Raw genomic sequence first — 18573 nt, 5'->3', positions numbered from 1 at the left:
AAGGCAAAAGTGGGATGACTAGGCAAATCCATGTACTGCCCGTCATTCCCATGCTCGCTGAAGTGTTAGGCGTTGCAGCTCCCATAGACACTGGTCCCAGAGCACCCTCTAGTGGAGTCGTTCGCAGCCACGGATGTGTCTGGGACCCCTTGTGGACTGGTGGAAGTGATAGGGGAACCCTTGCAGTGGAGAGGGGGAGTGGGGTACGTAGGTAAATTAGCACAACTGGAGCATAAAACAGGTTCCTTTTATTGCTACCAGAAACATCAAACAAACAAACATGCCACATCACTTTATTTTGGACATTTCATCAATACGGGGCACAGTCACGCTTAAAGAAAAATGCGGGTGAGGGTTTCGCGGATCATAGAAAAGGCTTTGCGCTGACCCCAATTTGAGAACCACTGCTCTAGTGTCTTTATCGGAAGCTCTAAGATTAGAGGACCGCTGCCATACGTTTCGAACAGGTGCTGTATGGTGGCGCTGGCAACTGTACCGTTGAAGCCGGCGAGAGCGATGTTAGCAAAAGGGAGTGGCGTAGCTGGCTGCTTCGTGCGGGCAATTAGTTGTGCGTTTGTGAAGTGCGTTTGAAGAGCACCAGTTCAACAAACGCCAACAATTTCTTTGCAGAAAGTTCGGCTACAGCTCAAGAACTTTTCAGGACAGGGGTTTCCTTTCATGCAGCTTTGTGGCAGCGTTTCTGCCATTTACAGTCGCCGACTTATTTTCCGGTCCTGGTGGGGACCGCAAAATGGTCTGAAAAATTGAACGGCCCAAAAAAATGGTCAAGCCATGCAAGTGAAGTTTATTTGGTTTAGAAAAGCCTTAAAAAAATACCCAAAATGCCATTCTTCATGCTGTTCTTGGAGACGGGCTAATTTGGTTCAATATGGGCTACGATGGCATCGGTGACAAGTGCGTTGACAATCGCTACCGCTGATCATTTGTGGGTGGCAAAGTTGGCTCCATGGAACCAAGCTAACAAAACTTCATGCTGGTCGCAAAAGGATGCATGCAACGTCTCGCCAGTTTGTTGGGATTTAATAGCACGGTCTGGACTTCTTTTACCTGCACGAAGACCGCACAGTACGTGAGCCTCCAGCATTTCGCCACCATCAAAATGCCACCGTCGCGGCCGCGATCAAACCCCCGTGTTTCGGGTCAGTGGCTGAGCTACAGTATACTAGTACAGTACAACCAAGCACCGTGACCACAGAGTGCTACTGAGCAATCACAAACAGCAGTGAGCATGTGACGAATGTTCCTTGACATGCATGACAGCTCAACCACACTTGGCACACCACTAATACAACCACGTGCACAATTACCCAGATAAACACCAGAAAACATAAACAACCTACCGGCATGTGATGATGATGATGATGATAAGGCTAACGAAAAAGGAAATGTTTTGCAGATTTGCTTGCCCAGAAAGACATAGCCTCCGAAACTGCACGATTGTGCGCGCTGTCTATCTAGGCGGTCACACAACAAAGAAAAGAAACCGAAAGGGTAGGGCAGTGCTTTTGGGGCTCCCGTCCCAGGCATAGTCTTCTCTAATATGCATCGACAAATATGCTCTTTTTTTTACAGTGTGTGATAGATGTATTTGAATTTGATTTTATATTGAACTAAATCGCTATTCGCTTCATATTTGCTTCGAAAATAAAATTTACCTTGTGCACATGCCTAGTAGCGAAACTTTGGTTGTTGTGCACGGCTTACCCCTTGTGCCGGTCCTTGCAGTGTGCTTGACAGACTGTGTGCTGGCCTTCCACAAACACGGCATGCAGGGCCGGAGTTTTCTCAACAACGAGGTCGTTCAGGAGATCAGCGACTCCACGCGCATCTTCCGTGTCCTCGGATCGGACAGGTCAGTGCACGTTTCCATCTCACATAGGCGGTTTACCAGGGTCAAATCTTGTACAGCTGGCTAAGTTCCACGTGGAATACACCTCCCATGTGTATTGGGATTGTATTTTTATGTGAAATGTTATGTGAAACTTTTTTTAGATGCGAAACAGCTCTTTGACCTGCCTGTGTAACGCTGTCCCTCCTCAGGTGTTGGTGCGGTGCCTAGTAGGTCATGCCTTTCCTCGCAGTGCGCACATGTTGACATCACTCTCTCCCTAGCCTGTCGCCGCTCGCCGCATAAGACACCTGAAAAACTGTCCCTCCCCTTCCCCTCTCTTGCCTTGCAAGGCCGTCGTCTAGTAAAAAACTGACTGCTCGCTCTGCACAACAGTTCAGTGGTTCAATGTAGACACTGGATTGCGCGTTCGGCATTCAAGCAAGGGCGTCTTGGCTTTCGCTTGATAAGCGCCAGCGTCAACGTTTCCGCCACCGCCAGTGTAAGCATTAGCGCCCCCTGCTTTGCATCTACACATGGTTTCCTTTAAGTGGGGACATGGTGTGTGGAGATATTTTCTGTATTTGTGGACCAAACATGATGAAAATATACATGTTTATGTAGTTTCTCCGTTTCTCCTGCTGATTTCAAGTATGCAAAAATTTTCATTGTAGGTCAATTAATTTAGAATATACACAATACTGCCTTTCTATTGTTTTTGGAGACAATAGAAAAGAAAGGGCTTATCAAAAATTAAATATTATTGCATAGCTGCTAGACAGTGCAATTAGCAATTAGTGCAATGGTGCAAGCAGATTTCAAATTAAAGAAAAACTAGTGATTCTGCAGATGATGAAAGTTGAGGAGTCATTTCATGGCTATCACATACAAAGAAATTTAATACTTTCTAAATTTATATGGGCAGGAAATGGAAATTTTGCTCTAAGCACTTTGTAATACTCAGATTGGGCTTTACGTTAATGAAAAAATTATTGCTCTAGCTGTTCTAGATTGCGAGATATCAACCCAACAAACTAGTAAAGTCACCAAAAAGCGTTTTCAGAAAACAGAAAAATAAATAAAACTCATTTGTTTACTTAACTGCACTTGAAAATGCTTAGTATGCACCGGGAATGTAGTCATTTTGACTATGAGTCCCTGTGTGGCGCTTTTTCAGGGACTGGTGCATGTTCTTCGTTCCTTGTCGCTTCTTGACTGATGCTGCCGTGCGCCGTCTATCCTTTTCAGCCATGCGGCTGCGGCTTTGCCAGCTGGGGTTTAGTCTCAGCTCTTTCATAATGTCCTCTTATGCCTTTTTATTGCCTGCATTGAACTTCAGCACTGCTTCTGCCACAGCTGCCCCCACCGTGAATAGCGAAGCATGTCGCTCCTTTGGTGCCAGCGCCCAGATCATTGAATGCAGGCATTCATTCTTATTTTGGGTTTTCTCTCGCTGACATCATCGCAACAGCTTTCTGTCTGACAAGCGCTCATAAATGGGAAGTAAGGCTTAGCAGACATGTGGAGGCAGCTTTCGACGATGTTTGGGAATGCCTCCTTGGCCTTTGCCGCATTTTGTTTGCACCAGGAATTTGGACCAGGTGGGCACTGAGTGTGGTTTGCCACATTATCATTGGACGTGATGTTGATGATAAGTGGCCATCACTGCTGTGTGCATAGCATCAACATCACCACTTTTTGTCGTCAGAGCCCACCCATAATAATTGGTGAGCTTGGAGATCAGGTCTCCTGTCAAGCGGCCCTTTCCCCCAAGACTCTCAAAGCCAGAGCCTTTGTGTTTTGCAATCAAGTTTCGCATAGCAATGCCCGCTTCTGGACATGATTAATGCAGTTCTCTTTTTCCACTGAGATATACCCATAAACCATATCTTCTTGTAGCGCAAGGTAACTGCGGCTGTCCCCATCGCAAAGCACCGTGGTGTAGCGAAGGTTGTGCCGCTCAAGTGACCTCCTGAAGAGGATTTGAGCAGCCTCAACCTCCATTTCCCCAGCCTTTTTGTCACTGTTTTTCTGACAGTGTTTCTGACAGTGGTGATGTTCTTTCCTGCTGCGTAAGAAGAATCACCTTTGGGCCCGACTCGCATCCAGCACAAAAGTCACTCAAAGCAACGAAGTCAAGGACCAGCCTGCTGAACAATTCTATGTCGGTGCCGAGACCGATATGCGACGAATGATTGCGAGTCATCCATAACCAATCAAACGACACCACTATGTTTCCCATGTGGCCTATATTAAGTTCGGCGTAGAGTTTGCGAACCGACCGCGCGCAGTTGCTCGTCAAATTGCGTGCAGCACGATCGGCCGCGGGTGCCAACTTCGTCTTCACGTAGTGTTGCCACGTTTTCGTGTGAAGACCGCGACGGCTGATGCCCATCAACGAGAACACATCATTCAGCGCGGTCTGTCTGTTCCCCGTTGCCTGCATGGCATGCGCAGCCAAAACGTTAACAGCACTAGGTTTGATACGTTCATCGCTACTTATGCGGGGCGAGCTCCACAACGACGCAGTCTCCCCACAGGTCGAACACACAAAACGCAACTTCATGGCGAGTCCGAATTCCCGGTCGTCGCGGACAATCTGCAGTTCTCTGTTGCATGCCTTGCACTTTGGGAATGCCAACAAAGCGCTGTTCACTGTGTCCAAATCTATAATTGTGAACGTAGTTCCATCAGGCGGCCGAGCTGCTTCGTCGGCACCGTCAACCACGAATGCTCGTTTCCGCTTCGTCGCTTGAGCGGACGACAACTCCGATAACTTATCTTCGGCTTTAGCTCGCTCCTCTTCCAAGTCAGATTGCTGCCGATAGATAGTATCTAGACGCACGCGACCGCTGCTCGAAGGCTCCGCGGCTGACGGACTTTGCACAGGCTCCGTGACAACTGATGCGGTAGCTAGGCCTTCCGTGGGAGCGTCGATGACTTCGCCATGGGATGCGGAGAGTGTAGCGTCTGGGGGGTTTTTGCTGTATCACAGAGCGCTTCTTGAAATTCACAACTAGCCTCCTTCGCACCTTTTTCGCACCAAACTTGTGCCACGTGCGTAATTTGCGCTCAGTATTTGACATCATGAAACTTCTACGCTGACACTGAGGCAAAATGGCGCGCATGGACGCGCGCCTTCATACCCGGAGCAGACAAAGCCAGGAGCCTCTACCAATAGGGAGGCAAGCTCAAGTCACATGCGCGAAGTAGCGAATAGGAAGGCTCTCTGATACTTCTTTTTGCCGCTCATTTTACAAGCTGCCAATGGTTGAATCGGACCCATTCTTGCAGGAATTTGAAGGCGAAAGACGGCTCTCTCAACTGAGACCAAGCGGGTCGTGCTGGCGCACATGAAAGGGCAAGGGCGCGTCACGGAATGTTTGCGATTTCAACATCGATTTCAGCTCAGATTTAGCTAGAAAGCGCCGTATAAAGGGTCTTAACGGCTAAAATAATGATATTCTAGGCATGAAATTCACGGTATAAGTGCACTAGTAGCTGTAGATTTCAAAAATGCTAAAAAAACTAGTTTTTTCGCGATTTTTCGGTCTCCACAACCCGTGTCCCCCCCTTAAGTAGAGTTGATTTCTTTATCGGAGACGTTGATCACATAGCCCACTGCTGACAAGTCTTGTTTTCTTAATAGCAGTCATTCGCTCATTTTACACACTTTGCACTTGGCAGATAGTCCCAATTAAACACTATCTTAGGTTTTTATTTAATGAAAACAAAAATTATGTTTTTTATAAAGGCACTTAATCATGATCCCTTATAACAGCTGCTTGATGTTCTTATTCTATAAACCTGTTTGTTCCTCGACATTTTAGCAAAGCCTCATTAATTTGGTAAATTTTGGACGTGTCATCTTGTCCCTTCCGACATGTACATAACTCTATGGCACAAATCTCTTGGTAATTCAGACATATTTATTCGTACTTCGATTAGTTTGGACATCTCGTAGAGCTTGGAGGTGAACAGGGTGTATAAGACTTAGTGGCACTAAAGGGTGTCCCATTTTGCATCACCACCGATGTCTCAGAATAGTTTGCCTCAACCTCAAAGGCTATGCTTGCAGGTTCTGCAAGTGGTGAAAGGGTGGAAGGGTGTCAAGCCCACCATATTTGTTTATTAAAGCCGTAAAAGCTTAATAATTGGGACTTTTTTGTTTAAGTAGGCACATGCATTGTTTAATGGCATCAAACTATCGTTACTTTGGTTATATTTGACTGCAGACCATTCAGTTCAAACGATCCTTAGAGTGGGCTGAGCGTGAAACACTGCAAATGCATGACTCAACAGATGAAAAAAAAAGTTCACATCCAAGTGAAGTGGGGTTCTTTCATCCACATTATCATCGTCATCAGCTCAAACTGTAAAGTAACTAAAAAAAGCCATGCTACTGCTTGCTACACTGCCGCCACGTCTACCACTGCGTGTGACACTGTGTTTCTAGCAGTCCATTAGCAAAGTGTGATCACCGTCCACCGGGGCATTGCTGCTCTTGCGCCATAAAAACCAACTGCACTAACTCTTGAGTGACTGCAGTGAACAGGCTTCATTTCTACTCGGTGGACATTCATGTAGGTGCTTATTTTTGGTTCTGTGAAATCCGAACCAACGAGGCTTTACTGGATTGCAATTCCTGACCAAGAATTTGCAATTTTTTTCATTGTGACACACTTGCTAACATGTTGTGTCATTTCATTGTCACTGTCGAGCCTGCTCTTGTTTTTGTCTCTCGTTGGGACATGTGCTTCCATCTCTTTAAACCATCACGGAACGCTGAGACAAACTTAGTTTGTCCGATGAGCTGAGCTGAGTTTTTGTGTGGCCATTTTTGCGAGAAGTATGTATGCGAGTCGAGCTTGCTAACGGCAAAGAGCGGGTAAGGCCACAATTCCCCAGACAATTCCTTGAAGCTAGCTCTTTATCCATTAATTTTTGTTTTGTTCTTATAAAGTTCGCTTACATTTTCAGTTTGCCTGTTGTGCAAGTTTTTATGTTCACCTTTTTTTTTCCCTTTCCGCCCGTTCAGCGCAAAGTATTTTGGGTTCACGGCAGCCGACCCAACGTGCGAGCAGGCAGAAAGGTCAGTCTTCATGTTCTTGCTTCGCAGTTTGTCTTTCTTTTCTTTTTTTCTTTTGGTTTTTCCACTTTTGAGTTTCAGTTTTTTAGCGCGAATTGTCATCGAGCCCTGAAAAAACTATAATTACAGAAGAAGCCAGCCAGATCTTGCAAGCAATAGTTCTTTCACAGGGATATGTATTGCTACTGTAAACTGTAAATGTACAAGGTGCCTCCGTTAATATCATGACAGCTCAAGATGAAGTAGGGGCACTTGAAGAAAACATTGAGCTCCTCTGTTCCTTTGTTAAAGAAATTGGGTTGAACCTTGCTGTTTGATGCGCAGCACTTGCCTGTTTTGCTATTTCAGTAACATTGAGATACATTTTGTGTGATGATGGCATATATTACTGTTCAAGCCTGAAACCACATTAACCCTTTAGTGGACACATAAAAGAGCAAATCTTATTGTTTTGGAAACATTTCTGGTGACTTATTAGTCACTCTTCATTTCCAGAAAAAAAAAAGAAAAAAACCCAGCCTGAAAGTTAACGAGCGTTTCATTATTTCAAAAAAAAAAAAAGTGGTACTCGGATGTCCCGTTGTCTATTGAGACAATTCATATATTTTTGTAAAATGGTGTGAAGCAATCGGCATGTAGCGGAACGCGGCACATAGTGCACATGCGCTTCTTGCGCACTTTTTCGCTAGTTGAGCACCAGTGGATCACCGTTGCGTGCCAGTCAAGAAGGGGTAGTGAGTGTGACCAGAAGTTACGTCATCACAACTGTTGTAAAGTTCTCTCACAAGCTTCAGAGTAACTCTAGTGGTTCCTTTAAAGTAAAAGTCTTACCTTTAGAAAGAAAAAAAATTAAATAAAATCGGGGCTGCTATGCACTGGTGGTCTGAACTCGGAGTAAATGGCATAGCTGGTGATGTTGCCCTCATCCTTACTTTTTTCCTCACACTCGCTTGCCTTTCTCACTTCTTGCTATGCTGTACTATACACGGCTACATGTGCCCTCTCTTTTTTTTATCTCTTTCATAGTCATCTTTTTCTACCTCTTTGTTTCTTTGTCTATTGTGTCCCTGTCTATTGCTTTTCTTCCCTTTCTCTTTTTTTCTTCCAGCTCTCTCTACATACTCATCTCTCGCCTTCCCTTTCTTTCTCTCCTATTTATTTATTTATGTATCTTTCTTTTTCTTTCTTTCTCTCTCTGCACCCATATTCTCGCCCATCGGAGTTGTTGCATCTCGTGCCGAGCAAATTGGTGCATGTGTTCTTAGTGAAGAGCAAGATGAAGAAGACCGCAAAGGGAGCGCATGCAGGTTCATGATGCTGATAGTTTTCTGGCGTCTCTGCACAACATTGTGATAATTTGAGCAGCTTTGAGGTAAAACTATGCAATCGATACGCACTGACCCCACACTATCGCTATGCACTGTATGCCTAACATTGAGCTTGTGAATCGCACTGTTTTTCATAAAACATGTTCAGTTTATCCATTCACGCTGAAACATCGCAAAACGCTGATGATAGTTCTTGTTGAGTGGTTACCGTAGTGCAAGAAAAACTAGGTTTATTCAGGAGACATCTCTGTCTTGGTCTAAATTAGGTCACAAAAACACAAAACTTGAAATGTGGACAGGCAAAAAAAGGAAAAGTGCTTCTTGACTTGTTGCATGCTTCCACCTTGTAGAAATGTCATGAAATTGCATAAGCTATGTTGTAGCATGCTCAATAGATGAAGTTGGTGGTTTAGAAGTGGTAGTGTGAGCTCTACTAAGGAGCAACAGTGCTGAAAAAAGGAGTAAGAAGTGGGACGTGTGTGTCCCTCTGTCCAACAAAGGGTCTTGTTATGGGCATATTCCATCAGGTTCTTCGATCAGGTGTTCTTGAAGCAACAAATCTATTTCTGCGTCTCTCCTCATACACGTTGTCACTTTGACACACTGATGTCAGTACTTAAAGAGACTGTCTATCATCCTTCATCGCTTCTATTTTTTGTATGTAACTATAATAAGCATACTGCCTGAAGTGTCCTACCTTGTGGTGGTTTCTCTGAAAAGTGAATAGAAATTTTTTAAAAACTTTAGAACGGAATTTGGTTTTAAAAAAAATTGAGCGTACCTGGAGGATTTTCGGTCTTGCCAGTAGATTGACCACATCGCTGTTGAGTGGCGCTAGCGGTCATTTTTTGTTGACTTTCGATGTTACATTAAAATTATGATTTCCTGTTTTGTGTGATGGGGGGGAAAGGCATGTTCGTTCCCACCGATGTGATGAACGATGTTCTCATTTTCTGTACACTTTTTTTTTTCAGAGTAGTAGACAGCTCTTTAAAACTGCACTGAAGTGAAATGCATCAGTTTATACTGATTTGTTATATTTTGAAAATTCCACCGTCGTTAATGTCACCACCAGTTTAGCAACAAAAGAGAAAATCAAGCTGAAAGTTTTATTTTTTTTATTTCTTTCCGAAATCTCCGGGTACAACGTCATAACTTTCGAAGTGTGTACTATTTCTTGTTTTGGCTGTATTGGCTCAACGAAATTTTCCGAAACTTGGTATGCGGTCCTCTGGCCTCCTCAGAGTACAATGGGCATCATTTTCGCTGAATAGAAACCACATAGAACCTAGTAAACACTGTCAAGGTGTCTTACGTTTTGGCCTTTAGTGTGAAAATTTGAAGGTGGTAGTGCTTTTCACATGTTCTCTTTGTGCATTTACTCGCTAACTAAATGTCTTCTTGGGGCAACAGTTGTGTTTTCTTGTACTGTGAAATCGTAATTTTTAATACATGTGTAACAAGCGTGTTCTTCGGAGGAGTTTCAGCAAGAAACTCGCCAGGGCAAGCGAGCCAGCTGCAGCACAGAAAACAGAAAGCCGAGAGCGCGACACACGAACGTCGTAGTTTTTCTCTCACTGGCACAGAGCTACCGCCATGTGCACCGGTACAATTTCCTCCCCACACAAAAAGGAGCCATCCTGGCGATGGCCACTTAAGGAAAAGACGCTATAGGTGGGTCGTAGCAGGGTTTGAGTCGCGTGACGTGAACTGTTTCGCGACCTCGGCAGCGATGATCGGGCAATAGGTCGACCGGCCCGACGACGTTGTTTACGGGAGATGTCTGCTCCAGTATGCAGTAAGGACCGTGGTACTGTGACAAAAGCTTGGTAGAAAGTGCGGGAGTTGTGGATGGGACCCAAAGCCAAACCAGCTTTCCCGGACAGTAATGGGCATCAGACGCAGAGGTGTCATGACGGAATTTTCGGCACGACTGATCTTGCGTGGTGTACGAGCGAGCCAGTTTACGGCATTCTTCAGCGTAAGCAGCAGCTTGAGAGATGGGTTTGCCTTCAGAAAAGTCCGGTTGGTACGGCAGAATGGTGTCCATAGAACATGAAGGTTCACGTCCATACAGTAGAAAGAAGGGAGAGAAGCCAGTGGTAGTTTAAGAGGCAGAGTTGCAAGCGTAGCTGACGAAAGGGAGTACGTGGTCCCAGTTTATGTGGTCTTCAGACATGTACATCGCCAGCATGTCGGCAAGGGTACGATTGAAGCGTTCCGTCATGCCGTTAGTCTGAGGATGGTATGCAGAAGCGGTGCGGAGTACAATGCGGCATACTTAGAGCATAACCTTGATTGCATTTGAGAGGAAGACGCGGCCACGGTCGCTAAGTAATTCACGTGGGGCCCCATAGCGCAGAATGAGATGATGAAGAAGGAACCACATGACGTCTTTCGCGATGGTGGCTGGTAGCGCAGATATTTCTGCGTACCACATGAGGTGGTCAATGGCGACTATTATCCAGCGGTTGTCTTCAATAGTGGTCGGTAGTGGACCGAAGAGATCGACTCTGACGCAGTCGACTGGTCGGGTAGGGCAGGGCAACGGCTGTAGAGAACTAGCAGTGCTGTGAGTAGGAACCTTGCGACGTTGGCTTGCACGGCACGACTAAACGTACCGGCAAACGTATCGATACATCCCTCGTCAGTAGTACCTTAGGCGAAGACGCGAGTACGTCTTGAACGAGCCAACGTGACCGCACTGAGGGTCGTCGTGGAAGGCACTGCAAATGACCGCGCGCAAATGACGGGGGATCACGAGGAGCCACCTGCGGCTGTTGGTCAGGTAGCTGCGACAATATAGCAAGCCTTCACGAAGTGCGAAGTGATGAACTTGATGACGTAGGGTGTGTGAGGCGGAGTTTAGGGCCCGTTGAGACACAGTGTCAAGCAGGGAGGCGATCCAGGGATCTTTGCGCTGTTCTTCTGGCATGTCGGTGATGGTCAGAGATGATGAATAACAAGTGGAGGCTGGTGAGTTGCCAGAGTTGGAAGGCAGTGGCGATCGAGATAAGGCGTCAGCGTTTGAGTGTTTTCGACCAGAGCGATAAATCACACGTATATCATACTCCTGTAATCATAAAGCCCAGCGAGCCAGGTGTCCAGTCGGGTCTTTCAAGAACGACAGCCAGCATAGCGCGTGGTGGTCGGTAAGGACATCAAGCCGACGCTTATAGAGGTAGGTGCGAAACTTACCGATTGCCCAAACAATTGCCAAGCACTCCTTTTCTGTGACAAAGTAATTTGACTTCGCGTTTGTGAGAGTACGACTGGCATATGCTACAACGTACTCGCCAAAGTCTGGTTTTCGCTGAGCAAGTACCGCTCCAAGGTTGACACCGCGAGCATCCGTGTGTATTTCTGTAGACACGTTGGGATCATAGTGGCACAGAGTTGGAGGAGACGTGAGGAGTTGGCGAACCGTCGTAAGTGACTCATCGCAATCGGCATTCCAAGCTGAGAGGTCATTGCTGCCGGCGAGAAGCTGTGTCAAGGGGGACAAAATGGAAGCGAAATTGTGGATGAAATGCCTAAAATATGAGCACAGCCCAATAAAGCTTCGTAGTTAGTGCTGGGCTTGGGATATTCGGCAACTACTCGAAGTTTGGCAGGATCTGGCGAAATTCCTTCTTTAGAGATGACGTGGCCTAGGATGGTAAGCTGACGGGCTCCAAAATGACATTTCTTTAGGTTTAACTGCCGGCCGGCATTAGTGAGGCACTCAAGAACTTGTTCAAGGCGAGCGATATGAGATGGGAAATCTGCAGAAAAAAACACTATGTCATCTAAGTAGCATAAACATGTTTGCCATTTGAGGCCTCTGAGAATTGTGGCCATCATCCTTTTGAAGGTAGCACGTGCGTTGCAAAGGCCAAAAGGCATTACGTTAAATTCATATAAACCGTCAGGGGTGACAAACGCTGTTTTCGGATGATCGGCTTCAGCCATGGGCATTTGCCAGTAGTCTGAGAGCAGATCCAGTGATGAGAAATATTCGTCTGGTTGAAGGCAGTCTAGGGCGTCGTCGATGCGGAGTAGGGGATAAACATCCTTCCCCGTAATCTTGTTTAGGTGGTGGTAGTCAATGCAAAATCTTATTGAACCGTCTTTTTTCCGCACCAGCGCGACAGGAGAGGCCCAGGGACTGTTTTCGATTCCTGAATCACGCCACGTTTCAGCATGTCAACGACGTTGTCGCTAATAATGCGATGTTCGGCCTGCGATACTCGAAAGGAACGCTGTCGCAGGGGAGCATGATGACTGGTGTCAATACGATGGACCACTACAGACTTGCGCCCCAATAATAGCTGGCCAACATCAAAAGAGGCACGGTAGCGTTCAAGCAGTTGAACGACCTTTGTGCGCTGGACTAGCGTAAGCGCGTTATCGATGCTACGCGGGAGGATGTCTTGGACATGGGAGGTTGTAGCTGCGGCGGAGGTGACGGCATTTATCGTAAACGGTGGAGGCGACGGCATTTATCGTAAACTGTGTCTTTTCGCACGCTACATCCAAAGGGAAGATGGCCTCAAAACTGTCTAAATGTCCAACACATTCACCGCGAACAGAGTTTGCCGAACAAGGAAAGGCATTGCACACGTAGACCACATCGGCACCATGCGCAAGGGTAACGACAGCAAATGGGAGTATGAGGTTCCTTCGGCGTCCACAGTCTTCAGACGGTGTAAACAGGGCGCGGTCAAATCACAGAATCAGAGGAAACGGACACCAGGGTGGCAGAGAACGGAGAAATGATAGCATCAGCAGCGCAACCAGTTTAGGCACCGGGCTCGGGATGTCGACGACTGTGGTACTGAAAGGGGACAAAGCGAGTCGAGCTCCAGCGCAGTCAACGAGCGCATCATGTGTAGAAAGGAAGTCCCAACCAAGGATCACGTCCTGGGACGCATTTGGTAGGACATCGAATTCCACAATGTAGAATGCGTCGTTCATAAAAAGACGTGCCGTGCACGCCGCCAAAGGCTTAACGTGCAGCGAGCTCGCCGTCCGCAATAACAGATCAGAATCGGTTGTCGTCACTTTCTGCAGTTTGCAGCACAAAATTTCACTTAAAACAGAAATGGCAGCTCCTGTGTCGACAAGAGCGTTTGTCGCGACACCACCAATATTAACCGCGATCTCGTTCGGAGGCGAAAGATGAGGCCTTGAAATTTTCGACGAGAACGCAGTTTGTGCCTCAGGAACTGCGGCTCTTAATTTTGCTCTTGCGTGGGGTTGGTACAGCGGAGCATAGGAAAAATGGAGCGGCGCCGGGGAGGAGGAGATCGACGTGAGGGGGAACTGGCACGGCACGAATAAGCGCCCGATGAGTCGATGGAAACATGGTATGCTGGCTGCTGTGGCATGTAGTCGAGGTTGGGGATGTAATCATTGGCATAAACACTGTGCTTACGACGACAGTGACGCGCAACATAGCCAGAAATGCCGCAGGCGTAGCAGATGGGCCTGTTGTCTGGAGTCGCCAAGGGTTGTGAGGTGGTCCGGGAGGCGAGAGAAGTTGCGCGAGAACCGGGCGTATTGGGTGAACAGGGCGTGGTGGCGAGTTGAAGTTGGTGACGGGGGCGGATGGTGTTTGCGTTGGTCGAGCATAGGAACGGGTAACGGCCTCAGCATAGGTGAGAGGTGCTGCAGGCTGCGTTGGTGGTGCAAGAGGTGGAACCGCCTTAGCAACTCGAGCCTGAATGACACGACGGAGCGAGGGATCCAGTGCCGTGGGACTCTCGGTGACAGACGTGACAATAGAGAGCTGACGAGCTACTTCCTCACGGATGTATCGCTTAATTTGTGACAGCAAGGTGGAATATTTAGCGCCACTGGCGCTGAATATTCGGGTAGAAAGGCGCTCTTTGCGCAGCTCGTCAAAGCTTTGGCACAGTTCAATGACCTGTGCTACTGTCTGATGGCACTTGGCTACCAGCATATGAAATGCATCGTCATCTATGCCTTTCAGTATGTGCCTTATTTTGTCAGACTCCGCGCGGACATAGATGCATTCACGCGCTTACACAGATCGATGATGTCCTCAATATAACTTCTAAACGTCTCACCGTTTCTTTGGGCTCTGGCATGGAGGCGATGTTCGGCGCGAAGCTTGCGCAATCCGGGCCGACCGAAGAACGAAGCGATGATTTCTTTGAATGCCGACCAGGTGGTGAACTCGGCTTCATGGTTGTAGTACCATAGTTTCGCCACATCAGTCAGATAGAAGCTGAAGCGCGTCAACTTAGCAGGGTCATCCCATTTGTTAGGACCGCTAACACGCTCAAACTGTACCAGTCAGTCTTCGACGTCAAGTTCATCGGCGCCGTTGAACATCGTAGGGTCATGTTGATGAAGCGTCCCAGCACACATGATCGTAGGTGGTGCTTGAGAAGGAGCAGCGTCCTCGGCCATTTCGGGGGCAGATGGTAAAGTCCGGTTGCGGAGCTCCAGGACAAAAAGGGGAACGACGCAGCAGCGCTCCACCAAATGTAACAAGCGTGTTCTTCAGAGGAGTTTTAGCAAGAAACTCACCAGGACAAGCAAGGCAGCTGCAGCACAGAAAACAGGAGGCAGAGAGCGCTACACACAAACGTCGTCGTCCTTTCTCTCACTGGCACAGAGCTAGCGCCAATGTGCACCGGTACACATGAAAAATATGTTATCCTTTTAGTGCCCCTTTAAATAAAACAGCTTGAGGAAGCTTGTGTATGCCGTCACTACTCTCGTCTTGAACACTGCATCTCACAACACTTCATTTTTGACACTTGGACCCATAGCTTAGCACTTACCAGAAGTCTGTTAGTGCTTGAATCTATTTTGTGATCTTTATCAGCGAGGGCAGTACTTCACATTATGTACCTGGTTTGTCAGGAAATAAAAGAATGCATACTTGGCAGTGATAGATGTGCAAGGTGGGCACTAGAAGCACTAACGAATCCAACTTCTACTTTTTTGTAATCTTTAATGACATATAAGGCGCATGAAAGTGCCAACTTCTCTGCTTAATCATTCTTACCAGAACATAAATTTGCACCAAAAGAAAACACCCATGTATGCATTGTATTGTTTTATTGCGATAGCAGTTATATCGGCAGTCTTGGCTGGTTTTTTCCCTCGTCGTCACCGTCATTCTCGTATTAGTAAATGTACGTATATATGCGGGGAAGGATGCGCTAGCCTCCTCTTTCTGCGAAGCGAACATCACCTTTTCCGCTGGGGTCGTCTGCACGCGCACTTATCTCATGAGCGAACAAGGAACAGGAGGAGGCTATCATGGCAACTATTAGCGCTCAGCTTGTGCCCCCACAGCAGGGGGGAGCTTCCACAGGCTGCGCTCTCAACATGAAAGAACGGTGCCAGAAGTGTACCTGGAATGGTCATGTTCTCTCACACCAGCGTTTTGTAGAGTTACGTGAGATTGGATCTCAATGAGTTGACTACCAGCCTCACTTCGTATTTCATTGTCGTCACTACGCATGAGGCTTGTAGTGGTCTTCCGGCTGCGCCGAAGGAAACTTGGTTACTTAGCAAGCACATGTTTACTACAATTACCATTGCTCCTAAAAGAGTCAACCCTGCTTCGTAAAACACTTGAATATGTTGCTATTGCATTAATTGCTTTGCCCTTTTGGAAAAACTGTCACTTTTTTCAAATTTCAAGGACAACCCTGTGTTGTTCTTAAACCTGGCTAAAGGGGAGCAGGGCAATGAGCTTGTTAGGTAACACATCAGGTGTTATGGTCCATCCGCTGCCGTGTTTCAAACTGGTGTGGATGCATAGGCAATAATGGCGCACTGTGTGAGAATTACAGAACAGGCTTGCGTGGCATTGGCTCGTGTCGTGCATTATGTTTGAAGAGTGTGCACAATGAGGTTATAAAATTTAGGGTGACAGTTACGGCAGTCTTATTTCAATCACCGATCATGTTCTTAATCTAAAGTTCAGGCTTTTCTCAGTTTGCGATTTGTCAGTTGGTAATGACGTTCACGGGATTTCCCAACTGTGAGCCATCCAGATTTAAAAATAGTTAGATTTTATAGGGCTTTTTACAAATACAGTAGTTTTTAGAGGTCTTAACTTTAAATATTTGAGTGAGTCTTTTTGCTTGAGTAAGCACTTAATCTGTTGGTAGGCTTTACAATCTTGGAATGTTATCCAGCGTGTTTGGGCTTTCCTCTCTTAAAGTTCTAAAGTTCTTGTATAGGAGTTTAGTTCCTTGTTGTGCTTATGTAACGCTGAAATTTTGTTGCATCTACCCTACAGTGTTTTCTTTATTGGCGTGATCTTTTGCGATTAGGTTTTTCGGAACATATGAAAGCTGTTTATAGCTTGGAGCTTAATTGCAGAAAGTAAATACAGTGTCTTTCTCGAGGAGCCATAACCCCGTTGGCTGTTTGGCTGATCGTCGTAGATTAGGATTGCATGGTGAGATCAAGGATTGACGAGCCTGACGAGTATTTTCTCTTTGCAGGATCGTTGTGCTCGAGAGTAAAGCGACGGACACACCCACCGGACCTTCCAACATCTACATCCTTGCCGGCCATGAGAACAGTTACTAGGACAATGGCCGTGTGGCATCTGGTTTGCAACCTTCCTGGGGCATCCGAAGCAGTACAATGGCCGGTGAAAAAAAGTTCACTGCAAGGCGGAAGCTCACTCATCCGCTTCTGAAGACGCCAGTGTCGTTGCTGTGGTCCGTCGAAGAGCTTTGGAAACTGATACAAGACGGGAAATGCCGGTCTCTTTGCACTGGTCGGGAAGTTTGCAAATGTCGTCACTGCGTGAATCCTTCCGGTCTTCGGTTTCAACACTGTGATTCGAGGAACTTCGTTCGGCGATGTCACAGACAGACACATGGATTCTGGAGACAGTGGGACGTTGCTTCGAGTGACGCGTTTCATGTGTTTGTGCTGTGTGTGCACGCTCGTTTCTGGATGAGGTACGCAGTGAATTGAGAGTCAACTATGGTCTTCTAACACACTCACGTGAGTTTGGGCTAGTGCAGACAAATTGTAAATGAAATGCTAGAAGCGGGACCTGCACGCAGTTTCAATGACTGTCCGAACGACATTGGGTGCGTTCATCATTGCCGAAGCAGGCACTCTGTAGCGTTACTGAGCTTGCAGCTTCGGCAAAGTGAGAGAGTCATCGGCATTTTAGTTTTGACGAAAGTGCATCATCTGCCGTCCGCCAGGTGTCACTGCTACTCAGATTCTGAGATAGAATTCATCTCTTGTTCACTGCATTCTTTTCTCTTTGTATTTTAATTTCTCTTTAGTCTGCGACAATGATGATGAGCTGTACAGATGGAGTGATTGTTCACAGTTATTTCTTTCTTCAGGTCTTCTTTAATATTTCTTTGTCTCATTCACTTTTTTCCCTATGTTCATCTGTCCATGTCTACAGTTGGTCGGTATTTATTTGTGTACATATATTGAAACCCACACTTATTTTTGTATAGACAAATGAAATTGCTCTTTGCGGAAGCGGTAGACAAATGTTAGGGCGCACTTCTTTTCTTAAGTGTGTCAAGCGACTCCGGAGGGGTTTTTTGTTTTATTAGAGCTGCTCTCGTTTTAGGACTTTTTATGTTGACAAGCTGTTTATTTGCAGCGTTGCACAATGAAGCATGCGCTTCAGCTACTATTTTCTATGAGCACACCTTGAACAGTTTCATGTGGTGCTTCTTAGCGAAAGCGTGCAGAGACTGGTATAGAAGGTCCTATAAGCCTTGCGAGTCATGAGTGGAGGAATAATGGGAAGTCATTTTAGATACTGATGGGTCGCTGTTTTGGACACCGTGTGGAATTGTGTGTTCATAGGTCAACATTAGCAAATGTTTTGTCCAAGCTAGAGCCCTGTCATTTTTATTTTGTCACTCTATGGACACAACAACTTCATTTCCTAAGTCTTGCTAGCAGATCCTAGTTGATTTCATCGGAATATACAGGACTTTATTGAACTCTGCTGAGGGAGTGTGGTCTACTGAGGGAGTGTGGTCAAGTTGCATAGAAGTTGTATGTATATTGCTTTATGAAATGGGGAGTTAATTCTACCGAGAAGTCCTAAGTAAAAAAATAAGGTCAGATTTGATTCAGAATAGAGATGTTGTAATGACGTAACCATTACTGCATGTCGGATGGCTTGAAAAAATATGAAGTCAATCCTGTCACATTTTAAGAATTTCCTAGTTTAATTGTAGAACCGAAGAATTTCCTAGTTTAATTGTAGAACCGAGTAATATATAAAGACATAAAAGAGCTGCATAAGCTGTTTTTTTATGTCTCGAGGGGCTTTGCAG

The 18573-nt window shown here is 46.2% G+C and overlaps 1 protein-coding gene across 12 annotated transcripts in view; it reads left to right on the top strand.

Moving 5' to 3' along the window:
- Positions 1-17286, top strand: part of hppy (MAP4K3-like protein hppy) — a 225569-nt gene extending 208283 nt beyond the window's left edge. For 11 of the 12 annotated variants that reach the window (XM_037419107.2, XM_037419105.2, XM_075866054.1 and 8 more), the window contains 3 exons: positions 1747-1873; positions 6888-6941; positions 16744-17286. In XM_037419107.2, coding sequence (XP_037275004.2) covers positions 1747-1873; positions 6888-6941; positions 16744-16831 — 269 coding nt within the window. In that variant the 3' untranslated portion in view covers positions 16832-17286. The remainder of the gene's footprint in view (positions 1-1746; positions 1874-6887; positions 6942-16743) is intronic. The other variant, XM_075866050.1, reaches the window with a different exon arrangement.
- The last annotated feature ends 1287 nt before the right edge of the window (positions 17287-18573 follow it).

Source organism: Rhipicephalus microplus, chromosome 6, assembly GCF_043290135.1.
Source record: "Rhipicephalus microplus isolate Deutch F79 chromosome 6, USDA_Rmic, whole genome shotgun sequence".
NCBI lineage: Eukaryota > Metazoa > Arthropoda > Arachnida > Ixodida > Ixodidae > Rhipicephalus > Rhipicephalus microplus.
The sequence above is the reverse complement of the archived record's forward strand: the minus strand, read 5'-3'. Positions and strand labels throughout refer to the sequence as shown.